Source organism: Tyto alba, unplaced genomic scaffold, assembly GCF_018691265.1.
Source record: "Tyto alba isolate M040663 unplaced genomic scaffold, T.alba_DEE_v4.0 Super-Scaffold_9, whole genome shotgun sequence".
Lineage (NCBI taxonomy): Eukaryota > Metazoa > Chordata > Aves > Strigiformes > Tytonidae > Tyto > Tyto alba.
This window is the reverse complement of record NW_024881330.1, coordinates 4,565,876-4,591,683: the sequence shown is the minus strand read 5'-3', so window position 1 is coordinate 4,591,683 and position 25,808 is coordinate 4,565,876. Positions and strand designations below refer to the sequence as shown.

The window sequence follows — 25,808 nt, the reverse complement described above, 5'->3', positions numbered from 1 at the left end:
CCTTGCCTGTACTGGGAGCTTCCAGGAAAGGGGAATGGGATGAGAGGAGGAAAATAAACCAGGAAATGTCTGGGACGCATGTGGGATGGGATGGGAGTGGACTGAGTTCTTGAGCCAAGGGGAGGCAGAAGGACTCTGACCCACCCTCCCCCCCATGCACCCCTCCACCATCTCTTAGCCAGAGTTCGGCTCTGCCTTTGCCTCCCCCATCTCGATAACTCCCCCATTAGCAGCACTGCAGCACACAGGGATGTACAAAACAGTGAACGCTTTTTATTTCGCTGCTGGAGTGTAACCACTGTAATTTCATAACTCAAAAAAAAAGTGATTACTAAAAGGCATACATTTTTTTTTTTTCCTTTTTACACAAGACGTAAGTAAACAGACAAGTCTCTTTTTAAAAAGGTTATAAAGTGTCAAGATCCTATACCTCATCTGCATATTCAAAGTGATGCCATCTGATACAAAAAGCATTGGGTATAATAATTTAGCTATGGCTCAGACTGGAAAAAAAAAAAAAAAAAAAAAAAAAAAGTCATCTGGGCTTAATCTACATACTACTACGATTGCCCACGGAGTTAAAAATGAAAATATGCAGTTCTTTGTTGCACAGAAAGAAACAGCAGGGAAGTTGAGAGTTCATTGGGAGATCATCGTCTAAAGGGAAGCCGAGCGTGGCGAAATGCCCCCCTCCCCGGGAATGTCTGCTAGAGACTGCGAGCGGGACCACAGCCGGCCCGTGACCCCCCCGCTGCGCAAAGAAACCAGCCACATTTTTCTCCCACCAGACAGTATCCCATCCAAATCCACCCGCCAAACTGCACCTACCCAGCCCGCTGGAAGCAAGTAAGATGTAAGACCCTGGAAACTGCATGGAAGTCACGAATCTCCCTGTGCGCTTTCCCACTGGGATTAATAAAAACCAAACAAATCCAATAAAAAAAAAAAAAAAAAAAAGACTCATTCTATTGTAGATAGAACAAGACTTTGCTTCCTCGGGAAATCTGTTACTTATAAACCTCCTCATCTGAAGCTCCCAGCCCAAGCACCGCAGTGTCAGCCTTATTGCAAGACTCACAATATGAATTTACAAATGTGAAGTCTTTAAATACATGTCACCAGACCTTTCTTAAATAAAGAGCTGGCCATTTGCGATGGCTGCGTTGCCTGTCCGCTACTGCCCCCACCACACACTCCCTCCAACTGGCAAACATGGAGAACAGAAGGGACACACAAGCCTCTTAACCGAAACGCAGACAAGGACACATGTGTGCTACCGGTGAGGGGACACAACTACGAACTCCTGCTCAGATTTATTCTACCATGTGAGGTTCAGCCGTGATTGATTCCTGGGAAAACCTTACGAGCTCTTGGTTTGATGGTTAGGGCATCTCTGCCTTGCCGTTCCTTGGGTCTCCAAAGCTCTTGCTACCAGTTTGGAGCTCCGTCCCTGCAAACTAAGGAAAGATGGTGGGTTTCCATGGAGGGGGTGAGGGAGGTGGGTAGGGGTGAGGAGGTATAAAACCCAGTTTGTGCCTTTGCTTCTGCGAAAAAGGGCAGGATAAGGTGACTGGTTTGTAGCCAAAGCCATGGGGCTGTCTCTTCCCTATGACATCAGCCAAGACCCAAAGTGGAGCAGTAACAAAATTGGCAAATACATCAGATTTTTAAGGCTCTCCTTTCAACATCTTGGCATCCGAGGTGAAATGAGGATTAGCATACAAGGAGAGACCCCCAAACCAGCCCAAACCATGAGCCCTTGTCTGCTTAGGCCTTGCTCTGGTGCTATGTGTCTACTGAGCTCCAACCTTCCCTCTTCTCCAACTGTCCCAAGATTTTTATGAGGGAACTGGGCTCTTCTTTGTGATTTTAACACAAAACCCAGTTGGAAGACCCCTCAATTTCCTCAGCCAGTTATAATTCTATAACCGTCTCTAGGCTGAAACATTGAGGAGCTGATACCCCAGAGGTAGGAGCCCAAATCCGTATCAAAAAAACCCCAAATATTTGTCAGTCCAACCCAGAGAGCCTTGGAGCAGGTTCAAGCCCTCCATGCAAGGTCAGCAGCTCCTGGGCTGCCAAGGTGTCCTGGAGATGAAGCAGCACATGGAAGGTGACAGCAAGTTCCAGGACGGGGGGGGGGTGGGGAGCATAACCATTAAAAAAAAGGAAAAAAGAAAAAAATTGGGACAATTAAACCAGCATGATTTTGGGCTTTTTTTGCAGTGACTCATAAAACTGGAGTATCAAGATGCCGCTCTGCCAACCAGAGGCGCTCAGTATTTGGCCATATGGATTGTATCAGGTCAAGGACTGCTCCCTATTTTTAAGGTGGTTGGGTTGATGCTACATAAAGCAAAGGAGCACTGCAAAGCCTGTCCCCCTCATGTTCCTCCCAAACAAGCCCACTAAGCTGAGATTTGAGTGTACTCTCATCAGAGCTCAGCACCAAGCACTTCCACCATCAAACCCTGTCTGGAGGAGATGAAGAGTTCCAGTGGCCAAAGGAGGCTGAGTTCAAGCCCCTCTGTCCCCACCCCTACACCCACTCAAAAGAATTGTGGGTGAAGCCCTCGACTGGGCAATCTGCCATGTGATGCTCCCATGTGCATGGGTGAGGAAAACATCCCTCCTCTTGCCAGGGCAGAAACATCTCCAAGCTTGCAAAGCAACGATTCCCACTGCATTATCCTAAACTCTTCACAAGTCGTGGCACAGCCTGTTGTGACTGGGAAGCACACGGGACTGTGAGGTCTCCTGGCTAAGAGGGATTGGGGCTGTCCCTGTCCCAATGCCAAGCCACCACTTACTGTCCCTAGGGATGAAGCAGCACCTATTTTAGCAGCAGGACACACCCAAGCAGGAAGGGGACAGTGACCCACCCAGTGGGTCTGCTGTAATACAAGATCAGCCCAATTTCTCACCCTTCTCAGCCAACACAGATCCTTTGACCATTGCTGCCTTCTCCATGAGACATAGGAATCAACAGCCTGGAATGGGGCAGGAGAAACTCAAGGGACTGAGGGCTGACCCACAATGTGGAGGCTTGGACAGGCCAGAGGTGTGCAGGATGACAAACTCCAGAGCCATGCGTGGAGGCTCCCTACCCCACTCAGCACCACAGCCTGTCCCACAGGATGGCCCCCCCTGCCGTGCAGCGGGACTGGCTCCCATGGGGAGAAGAAGAGAGTTGCTGGAAATGGCTCCAAGCTCCTCCTCTGCCCATGTGTGGTGGCATGAGGCCGTCCCCTACCCTTCTGCAGGTACTGAAGGTGTCTAACCAGCCTTCCTCACCGCTTATCCCAAGAGATGAGCCCTATGAAGTAAATGTCTCTGGATAGTCTACATTTTGGAAGGCACACAAACCTTTGGAGATACTCAACACAGGGCACCGAAGGCCTCTCAAATTAGGCAGCCTAAAACCACAAGATGCTGGATGACTGGCCCTCCTTGTCCCAACAGCTGCGATCCTCTGCAGCTGAGGGGGTGAGCAGCAGTGAGCCCAAAGGATACCTGGAGAATCCCTTGGGCCACATTTTTGCCCTGGTGACAGTGGATGGCAGCCAGCTGTGACCCAGTGCCAGGGATCGGTCTGGGAGGGCCATGGGTCACCTCCCAGGCTCCACTGGGCAGTGATGGGAGAAAGAAAGGCCAGAGGACGTGTGGAAGACAAACAGGTTGTTTTGTTTTGTTTTTTTTTTTTAAGTTTTTTTTTTTTCCTTTAATTAGCAAATTTCTTATCCTTGTGAAAAGAAAAAAACACCCCCATGCCCACCGCTATGTGCCCACCGCTCCAGCTTCTGCGAGCGTTCAAAGGCAGAAAGTCGAGAGATGTTTAATGTCCTAGCTCAGGGGTAGCTCTGAGTCTACCCCACCAGGGCACATCCTGGGGGGTTTTGGGGTGCCACGAGCCACGTTACGGATGTGGGAAAGGCAGGTGTGAAATTTGGTGATGTGCTCTTGCCAGGAGCACCCAAAATCCCCAGGAAAGCTGCAGCCCAGCCCCTGGCCAGCAAACGCAGCGGTGGAGGACATGGACGTGCCCTGAGATGCACGTTGCGTCCCCAGGGCACTGCAGCCAGAATTGGGATTTGCACCGCAGCTCAGTGATGGGGACGCGACAGGAGAGAACCCACCACCCTGTGCATTTAATTTGGAAGCTGTAAATAAGAGCACCCCACGCTTTGGGGCACCCGGTGTGGACCCTGCACCCCGGCAAAGCTGAGTGCCTCAAAGTCCGTCCATGGTCCCCGAGTTTCCCCACCCCCCTGCCTGTGCTGCATCGAGCCCCCAACAAGCCCCACCTGCAGCATCCCGGCTGGCATCGAGGCAACAGGAAGATGGTGAAGTGGCAGAGGGGCCAGGAGAAAGGGAATGGTGCTGGGGGCCTTAGCTCAGCCCTTCCCGTGGCCACAAGGCCAGCACTGAGCTATAAGCCCTCCTTATCTCTCCCTGCCATCACCATCCTCCCCCTGCTGAGGCCACTGCGCCATACCCACCTCTGTCCCTGCTGCTGCAGCCCTTATTTATAAGGAAGAGGTGGGAAAGGGTTTTTCTGGGGATGCTCCGGCCCTTCTGCTCCCCATCCCTGCTCAGCTGGCACAGCCTTGCCTGCATCACTCCAAACCAAGCGCCCTTTGCCCATCCCTCTCAGTGCAACGGGAGGGGAAAGGGAGGAGGAGGAGGAGGAGGAGGAAGGTGATGAAGAACCGTCACGTGAGCTCATTGCCTACTAACGCCAAGAGTCAAAGGGCAGCGCTGCTTTCCCTCCTCGGGGCTGTAGCTGGAGAGAGCAGCCTTTTTCAGGGGTCCAGCAAGACGACCGTGCTGTGGGTGCTGGAACACGGTAGTGGTGCTCCATGTCCCCCCACCCCAGCCCTGGCAGTGGGGCGGTGCGTGGGGTGCGCGGGGCTGGGCGAGGAGGTGAGGGGGTGGGATGCGTGCGAGTGCCCGGGTGTCTGTGTGCACAGATTTTGGCAAGAGGTCGTTGAGGTTACATGATGCAGCATTTGTTCTTGTGGTTATGAGGGTCCTTAAATCGGAGTCTCTGCTTTGGTCGGTATTTTTCCAAGTACGTCAGCTGCTTGCTGTTGATGGCTCCTCTGCGCTTCCTGCGGGGACAGAGAAGGGCCGGCACAGTCAGCGGTGCAGCAGGAGACAGCCCCACCCCAAACCCAACCCTGTTGGGGTGCTGAACCCCCGTGCCTGAAGCAGAAAGGGATTTGGGAGGCTGCAGCAGCTGTGTGCATCCTCCAGGGATGGAGACGGGCACTGACCCCAGGCAGCTTTTCTTGCTCATCTGCTCTGCGACTCTCAGGGCACGGAGCTGAGGAGGAAACACGTGGGGCAGCTGCCAGAAGCAGGCTGCCTGCCAAAAGCCCTCCAGGGATGCTCCCAGCTGCTGCCCCAGCCTCCTGCAGCCTTGATGCAAAAGGCACAGGGTGCTCGATGCCAGCACCTCCCTTTTCCTCCGCCAAAGGAGAGGAAAGCAACTCCAGCATCCCCCAAAACCCCTTGCGGCACGCCAGATCTCTCCATTCCCTCCAAGGGAGGCTGCTTTCTCCCCCGGCACCGAAACACCACTCGACTTACTGTCGGATGAACTGGATGGCGTCTTCGTACTTCATCCCGCTCTCGATCAAGGCCAGCGCGACGAGGACGGGAGCGCTGCAAGGCAATGGCAGCGGCGGTCACTCCCCGGCCACGCAGCCCGGAGGCTGATGTCCCACCCCCCCGGGGTGGGGGGACTGCAACGGTGGCATTGCGGGCAGTTGTCAGCGGTGGCTTTTAGTTTGTAAATTCTTGCTTTCTGGCTGCGAGCACTGCCCCAAGGAGCACCGTGGGGGTAAAACGCCTAGAACGGGGCTGGCAGATGTTTGCTTCTCTTCTAATGAGCACGAGGACTTTGGATGCAAATTTATCAGAAAAGTGGATGTAAATACATATGTAAAACCTGACCAGCCGCTGGGGATGCAGCAAAATGCTGCAGCTCTCAAAAAGCACCAGCTCCCGGTTGTAGTGGGAGGCGTTTGGCAATATTTCCATGATGAGATCTTAGCAAAAGCAAATCATATGCAGGGCACTGTCAGGACAGCACCGAGCAAGCCAGGTCTCCCCTGCTGCCCAGGATTCGGTTGTAAGAAGTGCAAGGAGAAGCTCAGGCAGCAGACCCCCCCCCCCCATCAACACCTATTCCCACTAAGGTTTTACTGCATGCGAAAACCCTGCTCAAAAGGGGACTGGGGAAGGGAAGGAGGAAGGTGGGCATGGTTTTCCCTCTCCTCCCTTCATGGGTGGGGTGGCAGCCGGGGTGCTGGGCTCTGACTTACCGCCCCAGGCCAGCCACGCAGTGCACGGCCACGCAGCAGCCGGGGTCTTCGCAGAACTTGGTCTTCAACAAGTTGAGCCAATCTTCCACTATCTTGCTGGGAGGAGGCGCTCCATCATCAAACGGCCAATCCTGCAAGGTGGGGGTGAGGTCAGGGGAAGAGAGAAACACCCTCAAGACCCTGGGGAAAAACTCAGGGGATTGCTTTTTACTCAGGGGGATGGTGTTTGGGACCTTGGCAGCAGGGAGGTGGATACGTGTGCAAGGAACCGGGGTCACAGCGCAGCTCTGCGGGGATGTAGCGGGTTTTGTGGCACTATCCGGCAGGCAGGAATTCCCCAGCTGCTTTGGCTCAGGGTTTGCAGGCATACAAGTCTACGTCTGGGGTCCTCCCATCTCTTATGGACAGGTTCAGCCTTCAGGAGCACCTACAGGATCTGCAACATGGTCCCCATGTCCTCCCGCAGACGAGGGTGGCTGTTGTTTGCCTCCTCCCCATTCGGATGACCATACTGAGCTTCAGGGCGACGCAACTCCCACCCTCCCTGCCGCCAGCTCCTGTCTAAATCCAGCGCTTGGGAACGCAAAGCCACTTTGTAGGAAGTTTAAGCAAAGGTGGCTTGGCGATGGCTAAAAGCTCAGGACCTGATGCGGTGCCAAAATTCAGCTTGCTGCAACACATGTAGGGGAAGGTGAACGCACAAGCCCTGAAAGGATGCTCTGGGGACCCCCAAAACAGCTCTAGAGAGAGCTGAAGGGCGGGAGGGAGACAGATCCCTCCAAATGAGGCCCTTTAAACAGCATCCTTCAGGAAAGGCTCTTAAGTGACAATAAAAAAGTGCCCATCTTCTTCCAAGCTTCATCCTCAAACTGCAAGGACTCAACACTGGAGCTCTGTGATGAAGTGGGTAAAACGGGTGCTGCATTAAGCACCTCCCCCCCCTCCCGGGCCCTGGGCTCTGCTATAGGGGGAAGGTGTCCCCCACACTTGCCTGAGACTGATGCAGCATTTTGGGGAAAGGATGGTTTCTCCCCATGGGCACTGGCAGCCAGCTGAGGCTGCACATCTCTCCCCAAATGGCGATTTCTCTCCCAAAATAGATTTGGCAAGAGGAGTGTGGCCACTGGCTACACAGCAGTGGGAGAGAGGGACAGGCAGGGGAGCATCACATGGGATGGACGTGGCATGGTGAGTCCCACTGGGTGGGAAGCAGGGGGCCACGATCCTCACGTTTGAAGACTGAGTCACTAAGCTGCTGTTCTGGAGTCATCCTTGGTGTGAGATGGCAAAAGAAGCTGCTGAGCTTCACTTCAGTGTGTGAACATGTAATGTGATTTCAGCTGGGCTTTGATAGGAAAGGAGCATGCTGGGCTTCAGGGTATCCTAATGCTTGAGCCAGCCCACCCTGCACAGCCTGTTGTCTGTCCTGAAAGACCATCTCCTCCCCATGGTGCCCTGGGGATGACACACCATACCACAAAATCATCGAATCATAGAATGTTTTGAAGTGGAAGGGACTTTCAAGTATCATTTAGTCCTTGCCCCCTGCCATAAGCAGAGACATCTTTCACTTGATCAGGTTGCTCAGAACCCTGTTCAACCTGACCTGGAACACTTCCAGTGATGGGGCATCCACAACTTCTTTGGGAAACCTGGTCCAGAGTCTCACCACTCTCATCATAAAAACTTTCTTCTTTATGTCTGATGTAAACCTACCCTCTCTCAGATTAAAACTGTTGTCTTGTCACTACAAGCCTTGGTAAAAAGTCTTTTGCCATCTTTCTTATAAGCCCCCTTTCCATACTGACAGGCTGCAATAAGGTCTCCCCAGAACCTTCTCATCTCTAATCTGAACAACCTCAACTCTCTCAACCTTTCTCCACAGCAGAGGTGTCCCAGCTCTCTGACCATTTCCGTGGCACTTCTCTGGACAGGCTCTAACAGGGCCATGTCCTTCTGATGTTGGGGGCCCCAGAGCTGGACACAGCACTGCAGGGGGGGTCTCCTGAGAGCAGAGTAGAGGGGGAGAATCCCCTCCCTCGACCTGCTGGCCATGCTTCTCTTGGTGCAGCCCAAGGTACTGTTGGCTTTCCGGGCTGTGAGTGCACGTTGCCAGCTCATGGCCCATTTTTCATCCACCACTATCCCCAAATCCTTCTCTGCAGGGCTGCTCTCAATCTAGTCATCACTCAGTCTGTACTGATACTGGGGATTGCCCCGACCCATGTGCAGGACCTTGCACTTGGCCTTGCTGAACTTCAGGAGGTTCACATGGGCCCAGTCCTCAGGCCTATCGAGGTCCCTCTGGATGGCATCCCTTCCCTCCAGCGTGTCAACCACACTACTCAGCTTGGTGTCATCTGCAAACTTGCTGAGGTTGCCCTCGATCCCACTGTCTATGTCACTAATGAAGACATTAAACACTTTGGTATATCAAATACAGCATATCCACCCTGCACCATAAACCTTCCTACAGTAAAACCCGAACAGTGTCGGTTCTCCAACAGGACTTCTGCCCCATCTCTGACCTGCCAGAAGAGCTACCGAGCAGATGTCCACAGCACGAGATACCCGTGTCCAGCACAACCTGGTAACTGCCATCAGCTTTAGAGATTGCTTGGGATCACCCGTGGCCCACAGAAGAGCCAAAAGCAGAGGAGGTGTCCAAACCACCCAGGGACTGTATCCAGGACAGGACCACCGTATGTGTGGGCACCGCGGCTGTGGATGCTGGCAGCCAGGCACCCCACACCCGAGTCAGGCCTCAACTAGCCTGTGCTTATCCCCCAAAGAAAGGGATTAGCATATATAGTCTATACATATATAGATATATTTGCTATTGGCATATATAAAGATACCTCTGTATCTGCATAGATATATCTATCCATAGATACATAGGATATAGACATCTTTCTATATGATATACCTTATATAGTTTCTATACAGTTATAGAAACATTATAGAAGCTATACAGTTTCTATATAGTGTCTTATACAGTTTCTGTATCTAGGATATTGATATCTCCCTGTATAAAACATATCCTAGATACAGGTATCTCTCTGTATAAGATATGCAGAGGTATGTATATCCCAGATAGAAACTCAGACTGGAGGACTCCAGACTCAGAAACAGGGTAAAAGGCAGAATTTGGTGTGTGAGCAGATATGATATCCTACATACAGACTGTATACGTAGGATACAGCTATCTCTATAAGGTATATCCTGTAGAGACACAGCATCTACATCTAGAGAGATCTGCATATGGAGGATCTGTATCTAGAGAGACACAGGATCTATTATCTACCTATATCCCAGAGGATCTAGGATATAGCATGCTCTCTCTCGAGGATATACATGAGGATCTAGGCTATAGCACTCTCTCTCTAGGATATTCATTATACTGAGAGAGCTACACAGAGAGGACCTAAGTGCAGAGGACCACCCCAGGAGACACGAGGCACTTCCAAACCCTTTGCTAAATAATGAGCAGAGCCTCATTTTCCAGCTGGAGCTGAACTCCCTGGCAGGGCAATCAGGCCTGACATCATCTCCGATTACTTATCAGCCAAGATGCAGCCCAGGCAGCTGCCTGCTCTGCATCCTTGCCTTTTCCTGCTTGCTGCCTCCTCCCTTTCATCCCCCAGAGCTGCACCAGCCAGCTGCTGGAAGAGCAAAATCCCACCTCCCCATCCCCCTGGATAAGATAACGTTGGGGGGTAATGGGAACCACGCGCATCTTCCACGTGGGATCAGGCGCTCTCATCCCCTGGATACTTTAAAGCCGGATCGACGGGCAGGGAAGGCAGCTGCCGACTCAACCGTATGAGTCACAGTTTCGGGTGCGTGGGCAGCACTTTCTTTTTTTAAAGCACCAGCCCCATCTCAACCCTGGGGAGTGGGGAGCTCGCCTGCCTTGCCCCAAGGAGGATGTTGGGCTTTAAATCCTGCTCCCGAGCAAGCGCGCTGCTGCTTCGCTCTAGCTGAAATGCAGGGTGTTTAGCAAACCCCAGGGATGGGGTGATTTAAACAGGGGATTGGGCAGCCCCCCCCCCCCCCCCCCCATCCTGTCTCCCACCTACCATGACAGTGATGCCGTCCTTCTCCAGGGGGGTCTTGTCATATGTCACTTCGCACACTCGCACAACCGTGGTGGCACCGTATTTCTTCAGGTCCTGGAGAGGGAAAGAGAAGGAGGGGTCTGAAAAAACCCTACCAGGTGCACCCCAGTCAACCCCAACACATCCAAGCCCTGACATGACCACACGGACCACTGTGGACCTTAAAACAGTGCCGTGACCCATCTCTGGACCCTCAAGCAAACCCACCGTGGTCCGTTCAGCCTGGGAAGCACAAGGAAACATGGAATCCCAGGGCACCAACGCCACATGGCCACAGTAGGATTTGTACTCGTTTTTAGTCTTTTTTGTTTCCTCTTTTACACAGTAGGATTTACACTCCTTGGAGTCACAAGCACCCATGGGGCTGTTCATTTTTAAGCCCCGATGGCCACACCAGCAGGGACTTTACACCCCAGGCAAAGAAACATCCCCGACATGAGCACAAGTCCCCTGAAAGGAGAAATTATTTGTGCCCAGCAAGGTTTCAACTCCTGTTGCAGAAATGCACAAATGTAGCTGGGGAGGGGCGGGGGGGGAGGGAGAGGGGGGTGGGTCACAGCACATCCCGCCGCTCAGCATCTTGCAGATGGCTCAGGGGCTTCTTCTTGACCTCGTTGCCGTATCCCGTCATCACTCCAACGTGCTGCAGGCTTGGGTGTGGGACTTGGTTTGTCTCCAGCGTGGCTTATCGCCCGCCCCAAGGATTGCTCCCGGATTACATGCCAGCGTACCGGCCTCACCGAGCACCGTGTGAGATCATCCCCTTCCACGATCCACCTCCTTCGCTCCCCTTGTGTGCTCGCCAGGCCACGGCAAACCTCTGCACGCTTGGCAGCTCGGCCAAAAATCTAAGAGGCTGGAGGAAAGGGGAATTTTTTCCCCTTCCCACTCGTGCCATCCCCACTGCCTTGCGCACAGTATGCAGGTTATGAGGTGGCTGTCCCCAAGTGGCAACCACCTTCCTGCGGCTGTCCGAGCTGGTGGTGCTCATGTGGGTTTTTTTGGGTGTGTGCCGGGAGGGTTTCCTTGAGCTCAGAGGGTGCCTCTGGTACCAGCACACTGGATCTCAATGCCGTTTAGGTCTAAGGCAAAACCCCTTTGTCAGGGCCATGCACAGCCCCAGATCCACCTGTGAATGCAGTAACATCCCAGAACGACTCCTTGTTAACAGAAGCTGCTTGGAACCTGCAGGACATGGTATTTCCCCCAGGCACTGATAAAAAGTTGAAGCCTTTTATCCTGGACCACAGACATGCATCCATTAAACCCCCACTAACTCCCAGCTGCTGCCAGTACCCGAGGCAGTGCTCCCAGGCAGGGCACCCTTGCTGGCTCATGCAACAGAGCCCAGCAGCTCCTCGTGTACCGCCCAACACAGCCTGGGCACTGGAAAGACGCTGGGATATTTGGGATGAAAAGTCTTAAATCAGGTGCTGGGAGATGCAGAGGGTTGCGCGCATCCACGCACGTCGACGCAAAGTCCCTTGGCGTGATGTGTTGGGGGAGCTGGCGGGGAGTGCAACAGGAATGGGGAAACTCTGTTCTATCTCCACTGTGCCCAAACACGATGCTTGGGGTCCTCCAAAACAACCCACCTCAAAAAACTAACTGTGATTGGACCCACCGCCCTGGGATGCCACCGGGGGCCGTGGTATCAGAGGGGATGTGCCGCTACCTCATCCTACGCAGGATCGATCCCTGTTGCATCCCAACATCAGCTTTTAGCCCCAAAACATGCAGCTGGACCCTAGTTACCCCTTTCCAGCCTCCCCTCCTTACCTCCAAGAAGGTGCTGAGCGTGGCATTGGTGGGGTTGTGGGTGATCAAGAACCTCATGTTTTTGTAGCAGACCTCCACCGGCGCAGGGCGGTTCATCCGGGCCATGGTGGGATAGGAGGAGGGTGAGGTGATGCTGACGGTGGCGGGGGGAAAAACCCAAGAAAAGCGTGGTATGGAGGGGAAAAAAAACCCAGCAACAACCCCCTTTGTGTTTAAAAAATAAAACGGGATCGAGAACTCAATATACAGACGTTGTGCAAATAATGCCAGCTCCTGGGAGCGCGCCGGCTTCCTCGACACACCGCAAGCCCCCCGGGGGGAAAAAGCCAGATGGGAAAAAAATAATATTAATGATAATAATAATAATATTAATAATAATAATAATAATTAAAAAAAAAATCCCTTTGCTGTAGTGTCGGCGTCCTTGGCGTGTGTGTGACGGCGAGCAGCTGCCGCCTCCGGTGCCGCACGCTCCCTGGCGCTCTAGAAAGGCCTCTGCATATGGGGGGGTGGGGGGGGGGGGGTGGCGGTGGCGGGAGGGTGACCCCCGTCACGTTACCCCATCGGGGTATGTGGAGTACTTGGGGGCGGCACGGGGGGCCGGGAGCCTACGGGGCGGCGTCGGCGGCGTTCGGCAGCGGTCCCTCGCTGGGGCGATCCATGCACGGGAGCCTTGAATGGTTGAGTCGGAGGGTCGGGGGGCCGGGCGAGAGGAGACGAGGCGGCCGGGCGCTGCTTTACGGGCTGGGCTGCCGGCGGCTGCGGGGCTCAGAGCTGCTCCTCAGCACCTCCATAAATCCCAGCGGAGAGCGAGGCTGCAAGGGAGGGGAAGGGAAAGAGGGTGATGAGGATGAGGGTGTCCTCCTCCCCCAGGCTGGCTCCCTTGTCTGGTGCAGCGGGGGACACGGTGCCCCCGAACGCACCAGCACCCGCCGTACAAGCATCCCTGACAACGTTCCCCTTTGCAAGAGTCTGCGGATTAGAGAGCGAGGTGATATTTAAAGGAAAAAAAAAAAAAAAAAATTGAAATATCATCTGAAATGGCGCTGGAGAGCCCGGGGGACAACTCCCATTTCCCAAATCACGCGGCAGGGAAGGGGATTGCTCTCATGCCACCCAACATCAGCACCCAGATAGTTTATCCAAGCACCCGAGACATGTCACTTGACCACACCACACCCCCCCCCCCCAGCACCCATCCTGTCCCCCCCGACCTCACCTTTGCGTCCCTGAGGCGCACGGCGAATATTTCTGCCCCAAATGCAGCGCTCTGCCCGAAAACCAGCTGCCGCTGCCCCTAATCGGCCACACGCTCCCGGCGCTGCTCGAGCGGCTAATGTCCACCAAATGCACCTCTAATGCTCTTAGGCAAACTAAGCCGTGCGCAAATGAGCTTTCTTGGGGAGGGGGGGGAGCAGACGAGGGGGTTGTGGGTGCGCAGTTTCGCCAACGCTAGTGACGGATACGTCTCCCTGCTCTTTCATCCGCATCCCCATCACCACCAGCACATCGCTCCCTATAAAGTACCCCGGCCTTGCAAACTGGGCCGTCTTTGCCTTCACGAGTGGCAAGAGGAAGAATTAAACAAGAAAAGCAATTCCCACTGTGGAAATGTCAAAACCCATGAGAGGATGGGCCCAGGGCGGAGGCGAGGGTGCTGCCAGCCCTGCTTGGAAACGAGGGAAATCCAGAGCTTCCCGGGGTTGCTACCCGCCGGACTCTTGTTTTGAAGCTGGTCCCTTCCCTGGGTCAGCAGCTGCTTAGCGCTGCATGGCCGGAGCCTCAAAATAGACCATAAGCACATAAGTAACCCAAGCCGGGCCAGCATGCACCCCTTCGCCTCTCCTCCTGATGCCCCAGCGCCCAGAAACTTCTCCCCCCCAGGTCGTTTCGTCCCCATGCAACGAGACAAGAGGGGAGCGGGGAGGTGCACTGAGCCCTGACCAGCTCATCACACCACCCAGGTGCTGGGGCTGGGCTCCTCCGTGCTTGAGCACCATTTACAACCCCCTCGTCGGCTCCTGCTTCGCCAGCAGTCCCAAGGAGAGAAAAAATTAAATAGCAAAACATCAAATAGCAAAGGGTAAAAAAAGCCAGGCGAGGTGGCAAAGGGAAGTGGGGCTGCTCTCTTAAACGTGCCCAGCTTGGCTGCTAAGATCACGGACTTCCCTGCTAGCAGGGTACTAATTATTTATTATTGGCAGCATGTGTGAGCCTAGGCTGCCCCGGCACACAGCACATCTCTGCGCCCATGGGTTTACAGCTGGGATTTTGGAAAGGAGCTTAGAGGGGGCTAGGAACTGGGAAAGGGCAAAAACTCAAGGGAATTTCAGCACCAAGCCTTCCCCAGCTCCTCTGCAGACCCTCATATGTCTCTGTCCCGCAGAGTTGTCCCAAATGCCCTTGCCAATCATGTCCCATCATTCCTGATTTTTTTGCTCATAAAAAAATCAGGTAATGCTACCCCATAGCTCTGCAAGGATGCTCTGCGAAGTTCAAACCCTGCATGGGCTGCAGGGGATGAGTGGCACATGCTGGGGGGGTGTGTTTCCAGCCCCCATTGAAAAGATGAGATTTTAGCAGCTGATGGAGGCTGGAAGCTCAGCTGAAGGATGGGAGCAAGGTGAGAGCTGCCTCCCAGCAGCATTTTGGGTCTGATTCAGAATAGCTCAGGCCCCAGGTGATGCTGACCCCCCCGCCCCGGGGCAGCTCACCCTCCCCAGCTGGACCACAGCAGCTGGGATCTTTGCTCAAAGCTTGCAATGTTTCTGCAAGATGGGATGGCAAACCTGCTCTCCCCCTGGAGCTCAGCGTGTTTTTCCAGTGATGTTCCCACCCATTGTTTCGCTTGCAGGGTCTGTTCCCCCCTCCCGAGATGAGCTCACCACAGCCAGGTAAGAAATGGTATGTCTGGAGGGTAATTTTGGGATGGTTTTGGCTATGTGGGTCCTACAGGTCCAGCCACTGAGCTGCAGGCCAGCGTGGCCACGAAAAAAGCCAGCAACCCAGCGAGTTAATGTCTCCCAAGAAAAATCTGCTGGCAAACCCTTCAGCAAGCTTCTTCCTTTCTTCTTTATTCATTTTAAGGAAAAAAGAGGTTAAAACCCTCCAAAGGGATGGTAGATGGGAGAGATGGGCAGCCACAAATGCCTGCTCAAAGGGAAGAGCTGCTGGAAAGCAGGTATTGCCCCAAATCATCCTCTGGCAAACCCAATGTCTCTGAAGCAAAGGACTTGAGATCTGCTTTTAATGCCGTTGCCTCTTGGCTCTTTCAGCTTTGACCATGTTTAATTACACCCTGCCTTCTGCCCCTTTGGGCTCGATGAGCTAGCATGAGAGGTGCTTGCAGTGCAAGATGGAAAAGCATCAAAAAATAACTTTTCCCCCCTTCCCAACAACCTCATACCCTGTTTTAACCAGCTGTTAGGGTCACAGCGATACAAACTGTGCTCATGTTTAACCATGTCCTGGATTAAACACCCCCGCTGAGCCGCCCCATGGGACTGAGAGCCACTGTGAGCACCAGCATCGCATGGCAGGAGCGGTAGCTTGCTCCCCATCGTCATCCGACACACTGTTCGCGCTCCATTGGCGCTCTGGATCCCATATAATTTTTTATTGGCTTGGGTGTGCTCGCTGCCAGTAACGGAGGTTCAGTGGGAACAGCCTGTGTACAAGAACAGCGAGTGCTCCTTTCCCACAAGGTCCCCTCTGCAGTGGAAGCGTTTCAAGTATTTTGTCAATTGCACGTCCCGGCAATTCAGCCCTGACGCCCATAAATCCCTAATGGATATTCAATCGCAAATCATCCCCAGCTCTACAGGCTGCGATGCTGAACGCCACATTAAGCGTGGCAGAACAATGTGGAAAAGGGTATTTCAGCTAACATTAACAACCTGCCAAGTGAATCAATGTCCTTCTGATTTGAGTGCTACGGGGCATCTGGACGAAGCACTTGAGTACACAGTAAGGAAGCCCTGGATGAGGATGCCCAGCAGCGCAGCGCTGGTATTTCAGGCTCAAACTCATCAGGATGAAGCCCAATGAAGGAAATCCAGCACGGATGACCAGAAGAGCTGGGTACCCTGCTGCCACCATCCCCTCGCCGTGCCCAAGGCCAAGGAGAGACGGGGACCATCTCCCCACAACGTGCCCATCACTGCCACCCCAACATCTGTGAGCTCATCTCAGAGCTTCTCCGGCAACACTTGCCTTTGAATTTCCACAAGTATTAATGCGACATGGTGGGCTCCTTCCTTGCAAAGCCCGCAAAAGACACGCACACTGTGCAAGCCACCATGATGTTTTTCACCACGATTGTGGAAGTTTCTGGTTCTTCCACAAGAAGTTTTGCAGCCAAGAACCTCACCAGGATCCATGGTGAATGCACTCTGGTGTGGCAAGAGAGCAATGGAGGGTGCTGGTCTGTGGGACGGGGACCACCAAGCCACCAGCTCCCTGCCTTCACTCCAAAGTGGAGGGAATCACAGGGCTCTCCTAATTATTCCTTTGCAGCAAGGCAGCTCCATTACAGAGACCTTGGCCTCATCCCAGCCGTCCAGGGACAGAGCCTGCAATGGCAGGGATGAGGCTACTCTTCCTCCTGGCACCTTAATGTAAAATAAAGGCCAGGTCTTCTTCACTGCAGTTAATGAAAGGGCTTGGCTGGAGCAGAGCTGACGGCTATACTGCTGGTACTGGGGCTAGCGGGATGCAGCTTGTGAAGTTAGGTTTTCCTAAACACAGCAACTCCTCAAGCAAAGGAAAAGGAAGCTTTGCAGAGCCAAATTGTCACTCCATGTGGGCTTTAGCATTGGGACTTGGAACAAAGGCTCTTACTCACCCAAACAGTATGTATCTTACCCGTATATAAATATAGCTATCTCCTGAGTGAGCACATCTCACGTTCAAAGTTCACCTTTGGAAGAATCTAACAAAACAACCATCTGTGTTACATGTGCTTGACCTCTCTCCTGGTTTCAGCCCACATAGCAAGACACCGACCAGCCCTTTCCCCTTCACAGCTAATTAAGTCCTATTCTCCCTGCTCTCAATCCCACCTCTGCAAGAAGCACTTCCATTGCCCTGGAAACTGAATGCAGGTTTCTGAGTAGTCCCAGTTATTACCACGCAGCAGTTCTGCACACATCTACTACCACTGACACGTGTGACCACGGTGAGCAGGTCTATGAGGCTTGGTTGCATGCACGAGGAGACCCACCAGCACCACCACCACCACCGTCACCACTGCCAGGGAGGACAGGTCCCAGGACACAGCGAGCCACAGTACTGCCCCCAGCCTGTGCCTGCAGCTGGGACCCAGCCAGAGGAAAGCCAACGCGCTGAGATTTCCTCCGGCTGCATCCGAACGGAAGGAAACAGGAAAGGTCCGGGAGAGCGATGGAAACAAAACACCCTGCAGGAGCCGGTGTCTGGAGGCAGAGGCGTAAGCAGCCACTGGCACGTCCTGCTCCAGGTGCAGGGCTGGAAAGAGCAGATGAAGACGTCCTGGAAAAGCTGTGCCAGGTATCGTGAGGCGGCGGCGGCTGCGGGGTATCAGCTGCCAGGAGTGGAGCAGTGCCTGGCACCGCCCGCGAGGGAAGCATTGCGAGGTTTCTCCTCCAAGGGGGTTATTTTTTTTTTTTGTTTCTTTTGCTGCAGGGGATGTTTTCTGAGCAAAATGGCAAGGAGGATTAAAACTGCATGGGTGCAGAGTGAGAGCGACGGAGAGCTCTCGGCAGCCCACCAAAATGCACCTTCAAGATAAACCAGGTCATGCATCTTCCTCCACATCTTTTTTGGTGCAGGGTAAATGCTGGCTAACATGTGAATTTGCAGAAATGAGCCATACGGCCCAAGATTTTATAGCTCTGGTCATATTTAAGGAGTTTTGTGGTATTTGGGCAGTGGGGAAAGACACTGGCATAATGTCAATGTGGAGATTCACAAGCAGGAGGGACTCAGGAGACCGGGAAAGAAGGAAGAATGTGGGAGAAGAGGCAGTGAGCCAGAGAGGCAGATAAAAGAAGAGCACAGTCTTCCCAGCACTGTGCAAGCTGGGAACGCACCGGTAACATTACTGACCCCTTTTTATCTTTTATTTGCACCTTTTTTTCTTTGAAGAGAGGCTGAGGCACAGCATGGAAAGTGCCTAAAACAGCCCTTTGGGAGCTGTTTTTCCCTCTCGCCTGCTTTGGTGCTGGTCCATAACCCCGATGGGACATGGACCCCGTGCTGATGCAGGGATGCCTGCGATGGCCACTGGTGCTGGTGCTGCCTCTCCTGTTCAGTGCTTGTGGGGCAACTGCCTGGAAGAAATGCAAGATGCTCCAGGCACCTTTAGCTGCAATTTCAAGTTTTCCCCCCACAGGCAACCCCCAAGCAGCTCAAATTTCAGCTGCGCATGGATGGCATTTTTATTTAAACCTAACTCCTTCTTGCACCGTAAGAGGTTCAGCCACCAGGACCACAGCTCATAAAAAAAAAAAAAACCACAAAAAAGGTACCAAATGCTCAACACTGGGGGGAAAAGGACCCCTCCGGCCGAACGCAGTCCCCCACCCATCCCTCCCACCCTGTCCCCGGCAGCAGACGACTCACGAGCAGCCGGCGGCCCCGCTCGCAGCGAGATCCTGGTTTTATGATCCGGGATATCCCCTCTGCTGCCTTCCCCCAGCAGCCACCAGGAGCTCGCAGCCACGGCGTCGACGTCAGAAGCTTTTCCTGGCTTGGGTTTGAAGGAAAAGGAGGAAAAAAAAAAAAAAAAAAAAAAAAAAAGAGGGGGGAGGAAGAGAGGCCAACTCCACTGGGAAAAATAATAGCAGGCTTTGGGCTGGCTGCCTCCCAAATCTGCAGAGGGTGTGCCCTGGAGGGTTTTTTTTGGGGGGGGTGAAAGGCTTGGTCGTTTGGGGACGACCAGTCCCCACGCTCTGGTGCCTGATGCACAGGGAAGTCAGGCACCCCAAATACTGGGGGCCAAGTCACCCCTATCCTTCAGGGATTTCTTCTGGCCAGAGGAATCAGGAAAAAAAACGCAATTCTGCATCTGATGGGGCATTTCCAGGCTTCCTGCCTTGCCCAAAAGGATCCTTGGAAAGAAAAAAAATCCCAAAGCAGAATCCTTGCCTCAAAGCACATATAAGAGGGCAAGTCAACCCCAGTGGTCCCCCCCTGACAACTGCCACCACCATGTGCCTCTTCCACACCGAACGTCTGGTGCAGCTGAACACCTGCTCATCTTTTCTTGTGGTTTCTCACAGCATTTTGAGCGAATTTAATACTCGTGGCAGGTGTCTGAATGGCAAAATGCAGGGGGGGGGAGAGCGATGCCTCTTATGGAGGAAGCACCAGGAGTGTGGGCAGCTCCCTGGGAAGGGGCACGGGGGGGCTGTTGTGATCTCCCTTTCAATGGGCAGTTTGAGCCTGTGCTGGGGAGGCTGTTTTTGGGAGAGGTGCAGACTGTGTTTAGTTTTTCCACTGCTTCCCCCAGCACTGGTGTTTTGTCTCCTGGTCTTCAACCGCCCCGTTTTCCCCTGGACCTGAACTTTGCTGTTTCACATGTCCCCGCTCGGTGGTGGCGTCCTGATGTGAAGATGTCCCTATGCCACCCAGTCCAACCTCCTTGCCAAACAAACAGCAGCCCTGACCAAAGAGCACTGGCAGCTGTCTCTGCGTCACTGGAGCATCTTGCACAACTCTCAACACCAACCAGACACGGTGGCTTTGATGGACGTTTGTTGACGAAGAAGGGGGCTCCAGGGGACTAAATCCACTTAACGGGTGGATTTCGACCTGCAGATAGCGTTGAAAGTACTCCCTGCACCATGACATGCTGGGGATGGCAACACAGGAGAGGAGAAAACCTGCTCTGCCTATGATGAGCTCCATGGAAAGGTCTTTGCTGGCGGCATCAAGCTGTAGCCAGCACTGACCAGAGAAGCCAAGCTCTGGAGGAAGGCAGCTCTTCCATGTCTGTGGCACCAGGCTGAGATGCTGTTTGTGGGTCCCTGAGCTTCCTCCACAATCCAGACCCTGTGCCCTCAGGGGCTGTCCTCCCAAACCACTTCACCCTTGCTCCCCAGTACTGGGTCTACATATTTCACCCTATGGAGACAGTCATGCATATCGTGATGGGCTGCTGGGGGGTGGCAACACCACTGGCCCTCTCCCTCGTGGTGGGCACCAAAGCACTTCTGAAGGCAGCCACCAGCCCATGAAGACAGTGCTGCATGGAAAACCCTGGGATGGCTTCTCCTTGTCCTCACCACCCCTGACTGCTATCACCCCCCCAGCAGAAACCACCCCTTGAAACAGCCCTTCCAGGGCTGTCCCCTTTCCAGCAGGATGGGACAGAGATGCTGCATGCAGATAGTAAGTGCTCCTCCAGGGCTGCTAATAATATGGAAAGGCACTGCGGGGAAACATGATGGGTGTCAGCCAGGATAAAAACGCTGTGGAGCAAGCGAAGGAAAATGGGAAAGTGCCCTGCACCTGCATGGGATGCTGCAAGGGCTGATGGTGCCCAGGCACGCTGCAGACCCCTGGCATGCCAAGCTCCCGGCTCACGCCACAAAGCCCAGGTCCTGCAGAGAAAATTTTCCCTGTAACCCCCTTCCAGAAACCACCTTAGCTCCAGCAAAAAGTCATGGCAGAGCCCCCCCGCTCACTGCAGGACCATTGCTCTGCAAAGGCAACACATCAGCAAAATTCCGGGGATAAAAGCAGGTACCTCAAAGCTGCCAGTTTTGGATGCTTGGCTATGGGCACAGCCTGATCCTGTACTCTCTCCTAACCCCCCTGCATTGGACCACCACCAGCAACGGTCACAAAACCCTTTGGTCTGAGCTGCTGCCGCTCTTGTGCAAAAACCCAGCGCCAAGGGACACAGTGCTGGCGGGTGCTGAGAGGTGTCCCCACCTGTGACAGCCTGCAGAGCAAATAAGGGCGGTTTTCTTTCAAATAAAAGATCAAAGGGGACAGAATGCCAAAAGTTGCAGCTGTTCTTGCTGGCGGGGACATAAGTGTCTCTGCTTGCTGTGCAAAACCTGCCCATTGCCAAGCCCAGGTATGTAAAGTGTTGCCCCTCGTCCTTGGCCCAATTTACACCCTGTCAACACATCAGATGGGGGTACAAACTGGATGGAGAAGAGAGGACTGAGCATCGCTTTGGAGGAAGAAGGTTGAGACTTTTAACCATGGCCTGTAGTGACAAGAGAAGAGGGCAATGGTTTTAAATTGAAGGTAAATTTAGATTGGGATTAAGGAACAAATTCTTTATGGTGAAGGTGATGAAACACTGGACCAGGTTGGGTAGAGAAGTTGTGGATGACCAATCCCTGAAAGTGTTCAAGGTCAGGTTGGATGGGGCTTTGAGCAACGTGACCTAGTGGAAAGTGTCCCTGCCCATGGTCCCTTCCATCCCAAACCATTCTCTACGATTGCCCAGTGGCCAAGGTGACCCAGGTGGTGCCGCAGCCCTTCCCTGAAGCTCTCCATGCCAGCATCCTCCTAGCTCACCTTTTCATCGAGCAGGTTCCAAACCGGATTCAAGATTTGCCAAGGGATTAAAAATCCTCACTGGCACAGGACTCTCTGAGCTTTAGGAAAACATGCCGAAAACCCCTTCTGCAAGAGGACTAGAGTCCTACAATGCTGCAACTCAGGACATAGTCTTGGGCTGCAAAAATGGGCTCCCCTGTTACTATCAAGTCGGTCTCCCTCCAGGCTATGAACCAGAAGCAGAAAGCAGGCTGCCGGCGCTCCAGACGAGCATGTTTTAAATCACACTCTCACTTGCAACACAGTGGTGCTCTGGCATGCCAAAGCTACTCCTAGCTGCTCTGAGGCAAAACTGGCTAAAAAAGGAACTAATGGCAAACTATAGAGATCCTGGTGCTTCCTGTCACTTAAATTAACTGACTTTCAATGCATAACATGAACAGAGTCATCTAATCGTACTCTTGTCATTCACAGGAAGGGTTCCTGTGATAGGATATGTCCCAATAGGACAAGGGCTAATAGCTTTAATCTGAAAGAGATTAGAAATAAGGAAGAAGTTCTTCATTGTGAGGGTGGTGAGACACTGGCATAGGTTTCCTAGAGAAGCTGTGGCTGCCCCCTCCCTGGAAGGGTTCAAGGCCAGGTTGGACGGGGCTGGGAGCAACCTGGTCTAGTGTAAGGTGTCCCTGCCCATGGCAGGGGGGTTGGAACTAGATGATCTTTAATGTCCCTTCCAACCCAAACCAGTCTGCGGTTCTATGATTTCCAGCAGTGGCTTTATAAAAGCCAGAAAATGCCCTGGCATCTCAGGAAGAAAAACTGCAACAACTTGCATGAGCAAAAACCCTCCTCTGAGCAGGAGATGTTTAGATGCTGCCATGGAATTCTGCTACTCTCCTCTCTCCATCCCAACAGGGAAAGCAAGGAGACCATTGTGCAGCACAGCCCAGTTAGCTGCAATGGACCTTGCCCAGGTGATTTTGGGTACACTGAAGGGGAAGGACTATTTCCTGAGAGGAATAGCAGGAGGAGGAGGAAACCCATCCTGCCTATAGTGCTGCTGTGGAACATCATGGGAACACTGCAACAAGTAGGGGTGCCATGTCCCACAGACCGGTGCACCCAGGAAAAGCAAATCCAACAGTGGGACACTGCAACCTCAAAGCACCTTTCCAGACTGATACTGCTCTTGGAACAATGTGGAGGTGAAGTGGACATCACACAGTGCTTTTTGGGCTGGAGGAGCCTCCAGCTGGCAACGCCATGCTGCTTCTTCCCGAAACACCAAAAGGTTTGCAAGAGAGTGACTGATCAAGAAATGCCCAGGAACACTTACTCATGAGCATGCTTTGGTTTTGACTTTCTTTCATCAGGATATTTGCATAAAACGAGTCCTGCCTTTAGAGAAATGCAAATTCCCTGCAGAAAGGGAAGCACTTGAACGTGCTGGCAGCTCAGACACGCTGGGCAGGGAAGCAATGCTTCTATCACCTGAAAATTAAATAAGGGCTGAGATGCGAAGCCTCCCCACCCTGCTCAGCAGGAAAACTTCCCCAGCTCCTACAGCCGGATACATCAGGGATGGGACAGGCAGGCGTTTCATCCATGCTCTGTACATCCTCCCCAGCCCCAGGGGTAAGCTTTGAGGGCCTGGAGACATGCAAGCTGCTCCAGCTCTGCTCGGCTCCCAGTGGTTTCAGAGGTGTTTTGACACCCTGGCGTGGGTGGCATTTCCCAGCCACCCTTGCTGCACTGGAGGAGGCTCTAACCGAGTTGAAAGCAAATGAGTTTCCCTGGATAAATTAAGCTGCAAGCAGTCAGCTATTAAAGATAATAAATTTTTGGGGATGCACATGCACGTGCTCTGCTTTTCGGTGGGAGGGAAAGCAACCCCAGTAACAAGCAAAAAGCCAAAGCTGCTGTGCAGGGGAAAATCCAGGCTGCCCCACCACCATCCTTTCTCCTCTCTGGCCCCACTGCACTCACTGGGCATCGCCGATCCCTTCCCTGGACTCCTCGCTCTGTGGCAACAGATGCTCCTGCATGTGTAGGCTCTGTAGTGGAGCCATGGGACCTACCCTGGGTGGTCCCTGTTTGCCAGAAACAAGAGGCCATCAGGAGCAGCTTGGCCAACCAGGTTAAATACTTGCTCTGAGATCTGGCCAGAGTAGCCTCTGTGCTTCCAGGTGTACACATGATGTTTTGAGCCTGGGGAGGGAGGCAGACAGCCATTCCCAATCCTGACTGTAGTGGGTGTACTCCAGGGAGGGGTTTTCTCCATCTCACGCTGCTTCCTAAAGAGCCAGGCTGCAGTGAACAGAAAATGCAACATCGAGGAAAAACTACGGAGTCCTTTGTAGAAGTGCAGAAACACCCAGCGCTGACTTAGGGCTGGATCAATTCCCCCACCATAAGCTCCTGCGGCATGGAGAAGCAGCTAAATGAGGGCATTCCTATTAATATACCAGGCTCCATGCTGAAATCTGTACTATCTTAGCAGAAAAGTCAAACTACAGCGTCCTCCAGGAGCTGTGCATGAAAGTACTTGCAGTAGCCAGCACAAAGGGCGTTTTGCTGTTGTACAAATAATTTAAATTGGGCATCGCACACAACAACTGACAGCAAAACCAGCCCAGGGATGGGCTGTCTTACTGCAGTCCAGCCCGAGGGAGCAGAGACAAGGGGCACTACAGATGTCCCCTCCAGCCACAGGGCACGGGGCTCATCTGCTCCAGCACAGTCAGCTGCCACCCGGCTTGGCTCAGCCCTGCTGGCACGAAGGCATCGAGACATTGACGGCCACCTTGGTGAAGGCACCCGGGAGCTGATCTCACTTTGAGGGAATTATTTAAAAAAAAAGAAAACAAACAAACAAACAAACAAACAACACCAACAAAAAAAAAAAAACAACAAAAAACAAACAAACAAAAAAAAAAAAACAAAAAAAAAACCAAACCAAAAAAACCCAAGAGTTTATTTTCAGCTTAATCCATTGCTAGCCCATCTCCCTGCAAACAGGCAGCTGTACCGGCGTGGCACTGTGGGCAGCATGAGGACAGGGACAGGCAGAAAAGGGCTGCTAAATGAGCGCTCTAATTAAACACCAAGACACGTTGTGAAACTCTGCTGCACGTTCCCAGGTGGGAATTTCCCTGGCATTTTATTTTATCAGCTGGTCAATAAAACACCCATGCCCCGTTTTCCAGATCTACCATAAGTGCTGTTCGTCAAACAGGTGGAGCATGTCCTCTCCACCGTCATTAGCATGACCTGGGCAGGCATTTACTAGAAACACAGCAGAAGAACTTCCCTCGAGCTCTACTTGTGTGCTGTGTTTGCTCCATCTGATGGTGGGACCTGAAGGATTTTGGGGACCTTGCCAATAAGCTTCCCTGCAGGGACTGGAAAAGCCAACCGACCTTCTTTGTGAAGCTGGACCTGCAGCCTTCCCAGCTGAGCGTCCGCAAGCCTGCAGGACTGTGGCGACCAGCATCTGGATGGAGGCACACGTGATGCCTTCACTTAACTCAACCCCAGAGGGGCACCTGCCCCAAATCCACTTCCAGGAGACCAGGGCAGTGCCGAAGTCTTGCACAGGGGTAGGAATAGGAGATTTTGCTTAACGCCAAGAAGCTCACCCGCTTTGCCAGCACAACTGCAGGCAGGAGCTGGGCAGGAGCATCGCTGCAGGCACTGCCGCCTCCAAAGCTGGTGACAGCATCACCAACTCCTCACCAGAAGAACATCCTGGCCATCCTCCTGGCTTGCAGCCACAGCCCCAAGGACGAGGATGATTCCCAGCAGCTGGGACCATGGGTGCGTCCCTTTGATGCCAGGGTGCCGATAAAATCCCGGTCCTTGACTTATCCACTTCAATAAAACAAACCAGGGCTCAATGAAATCTCTGCTAACTTTAGCAGATGCCAATTTTAGCAGCTCGCAGGAGGAATTGCTGCCCAGCTGCGTGCATGACGCTGCTTCTGCATTTTTATCCTTAGCAGAACTTCAGGCATATATTCTGATTCTTAATGCCCGAAGACAATTCTGGGGAATAAACAGCCGTTCTGAAAGTAACAGAAAATAA

The 25,808-nt window shown here is 53.0% G+C and overlaps 1 protein-coding gene across 2 annotated transcripts in view; it reads right to left on the bottom strand.

Moving 5' to 3' along the window:
• Positions 1-253: 253 nt before the first annotated feature.
• The window catches only part of PTP4A3 (protein tyrosine phosphatase 4A3), a 46,415-nt gene continuing 20,860 nt past the window's right edge, over positions 254-25,808 (bottom strand). The window contains exons 1-6 of one of the 2 annotated variants that reach the window (XM_042785931.1): positions 13,446-13,579; positions 12,227-13,041; positions 10,409-10,501; positions 6,330-6,460; positions 5,593-5,667; positions 254-5,111 (exon numbers count right to left, since the gene is read on the bottom strand). In XM_042785931.1, coding sequence (XP_042641865.1) covers positions 4,994-5,111; positions 5,593-5,667; positions 6,330-6,460; positions 10,409-10,501; positions 12,227-12,331 — 522 coding nt within the window. In that variant the 5' untranslated portion in view covers positions 12,332-13,041; positions 13,446-13,579 and the 3' untranslated portion in view covers positions 254-4,993. Of the gene's footprint in view, positions 5,112-5,592; positions 5,668-6,329; positions 6,461-10,408; positions 10,502-12,226; positions 13,042-13,445; positions 13,580-25,808 lie in introns of those variants that run through there. The other variant, XM_042785932.1, reaches the window with a different exon arrangement.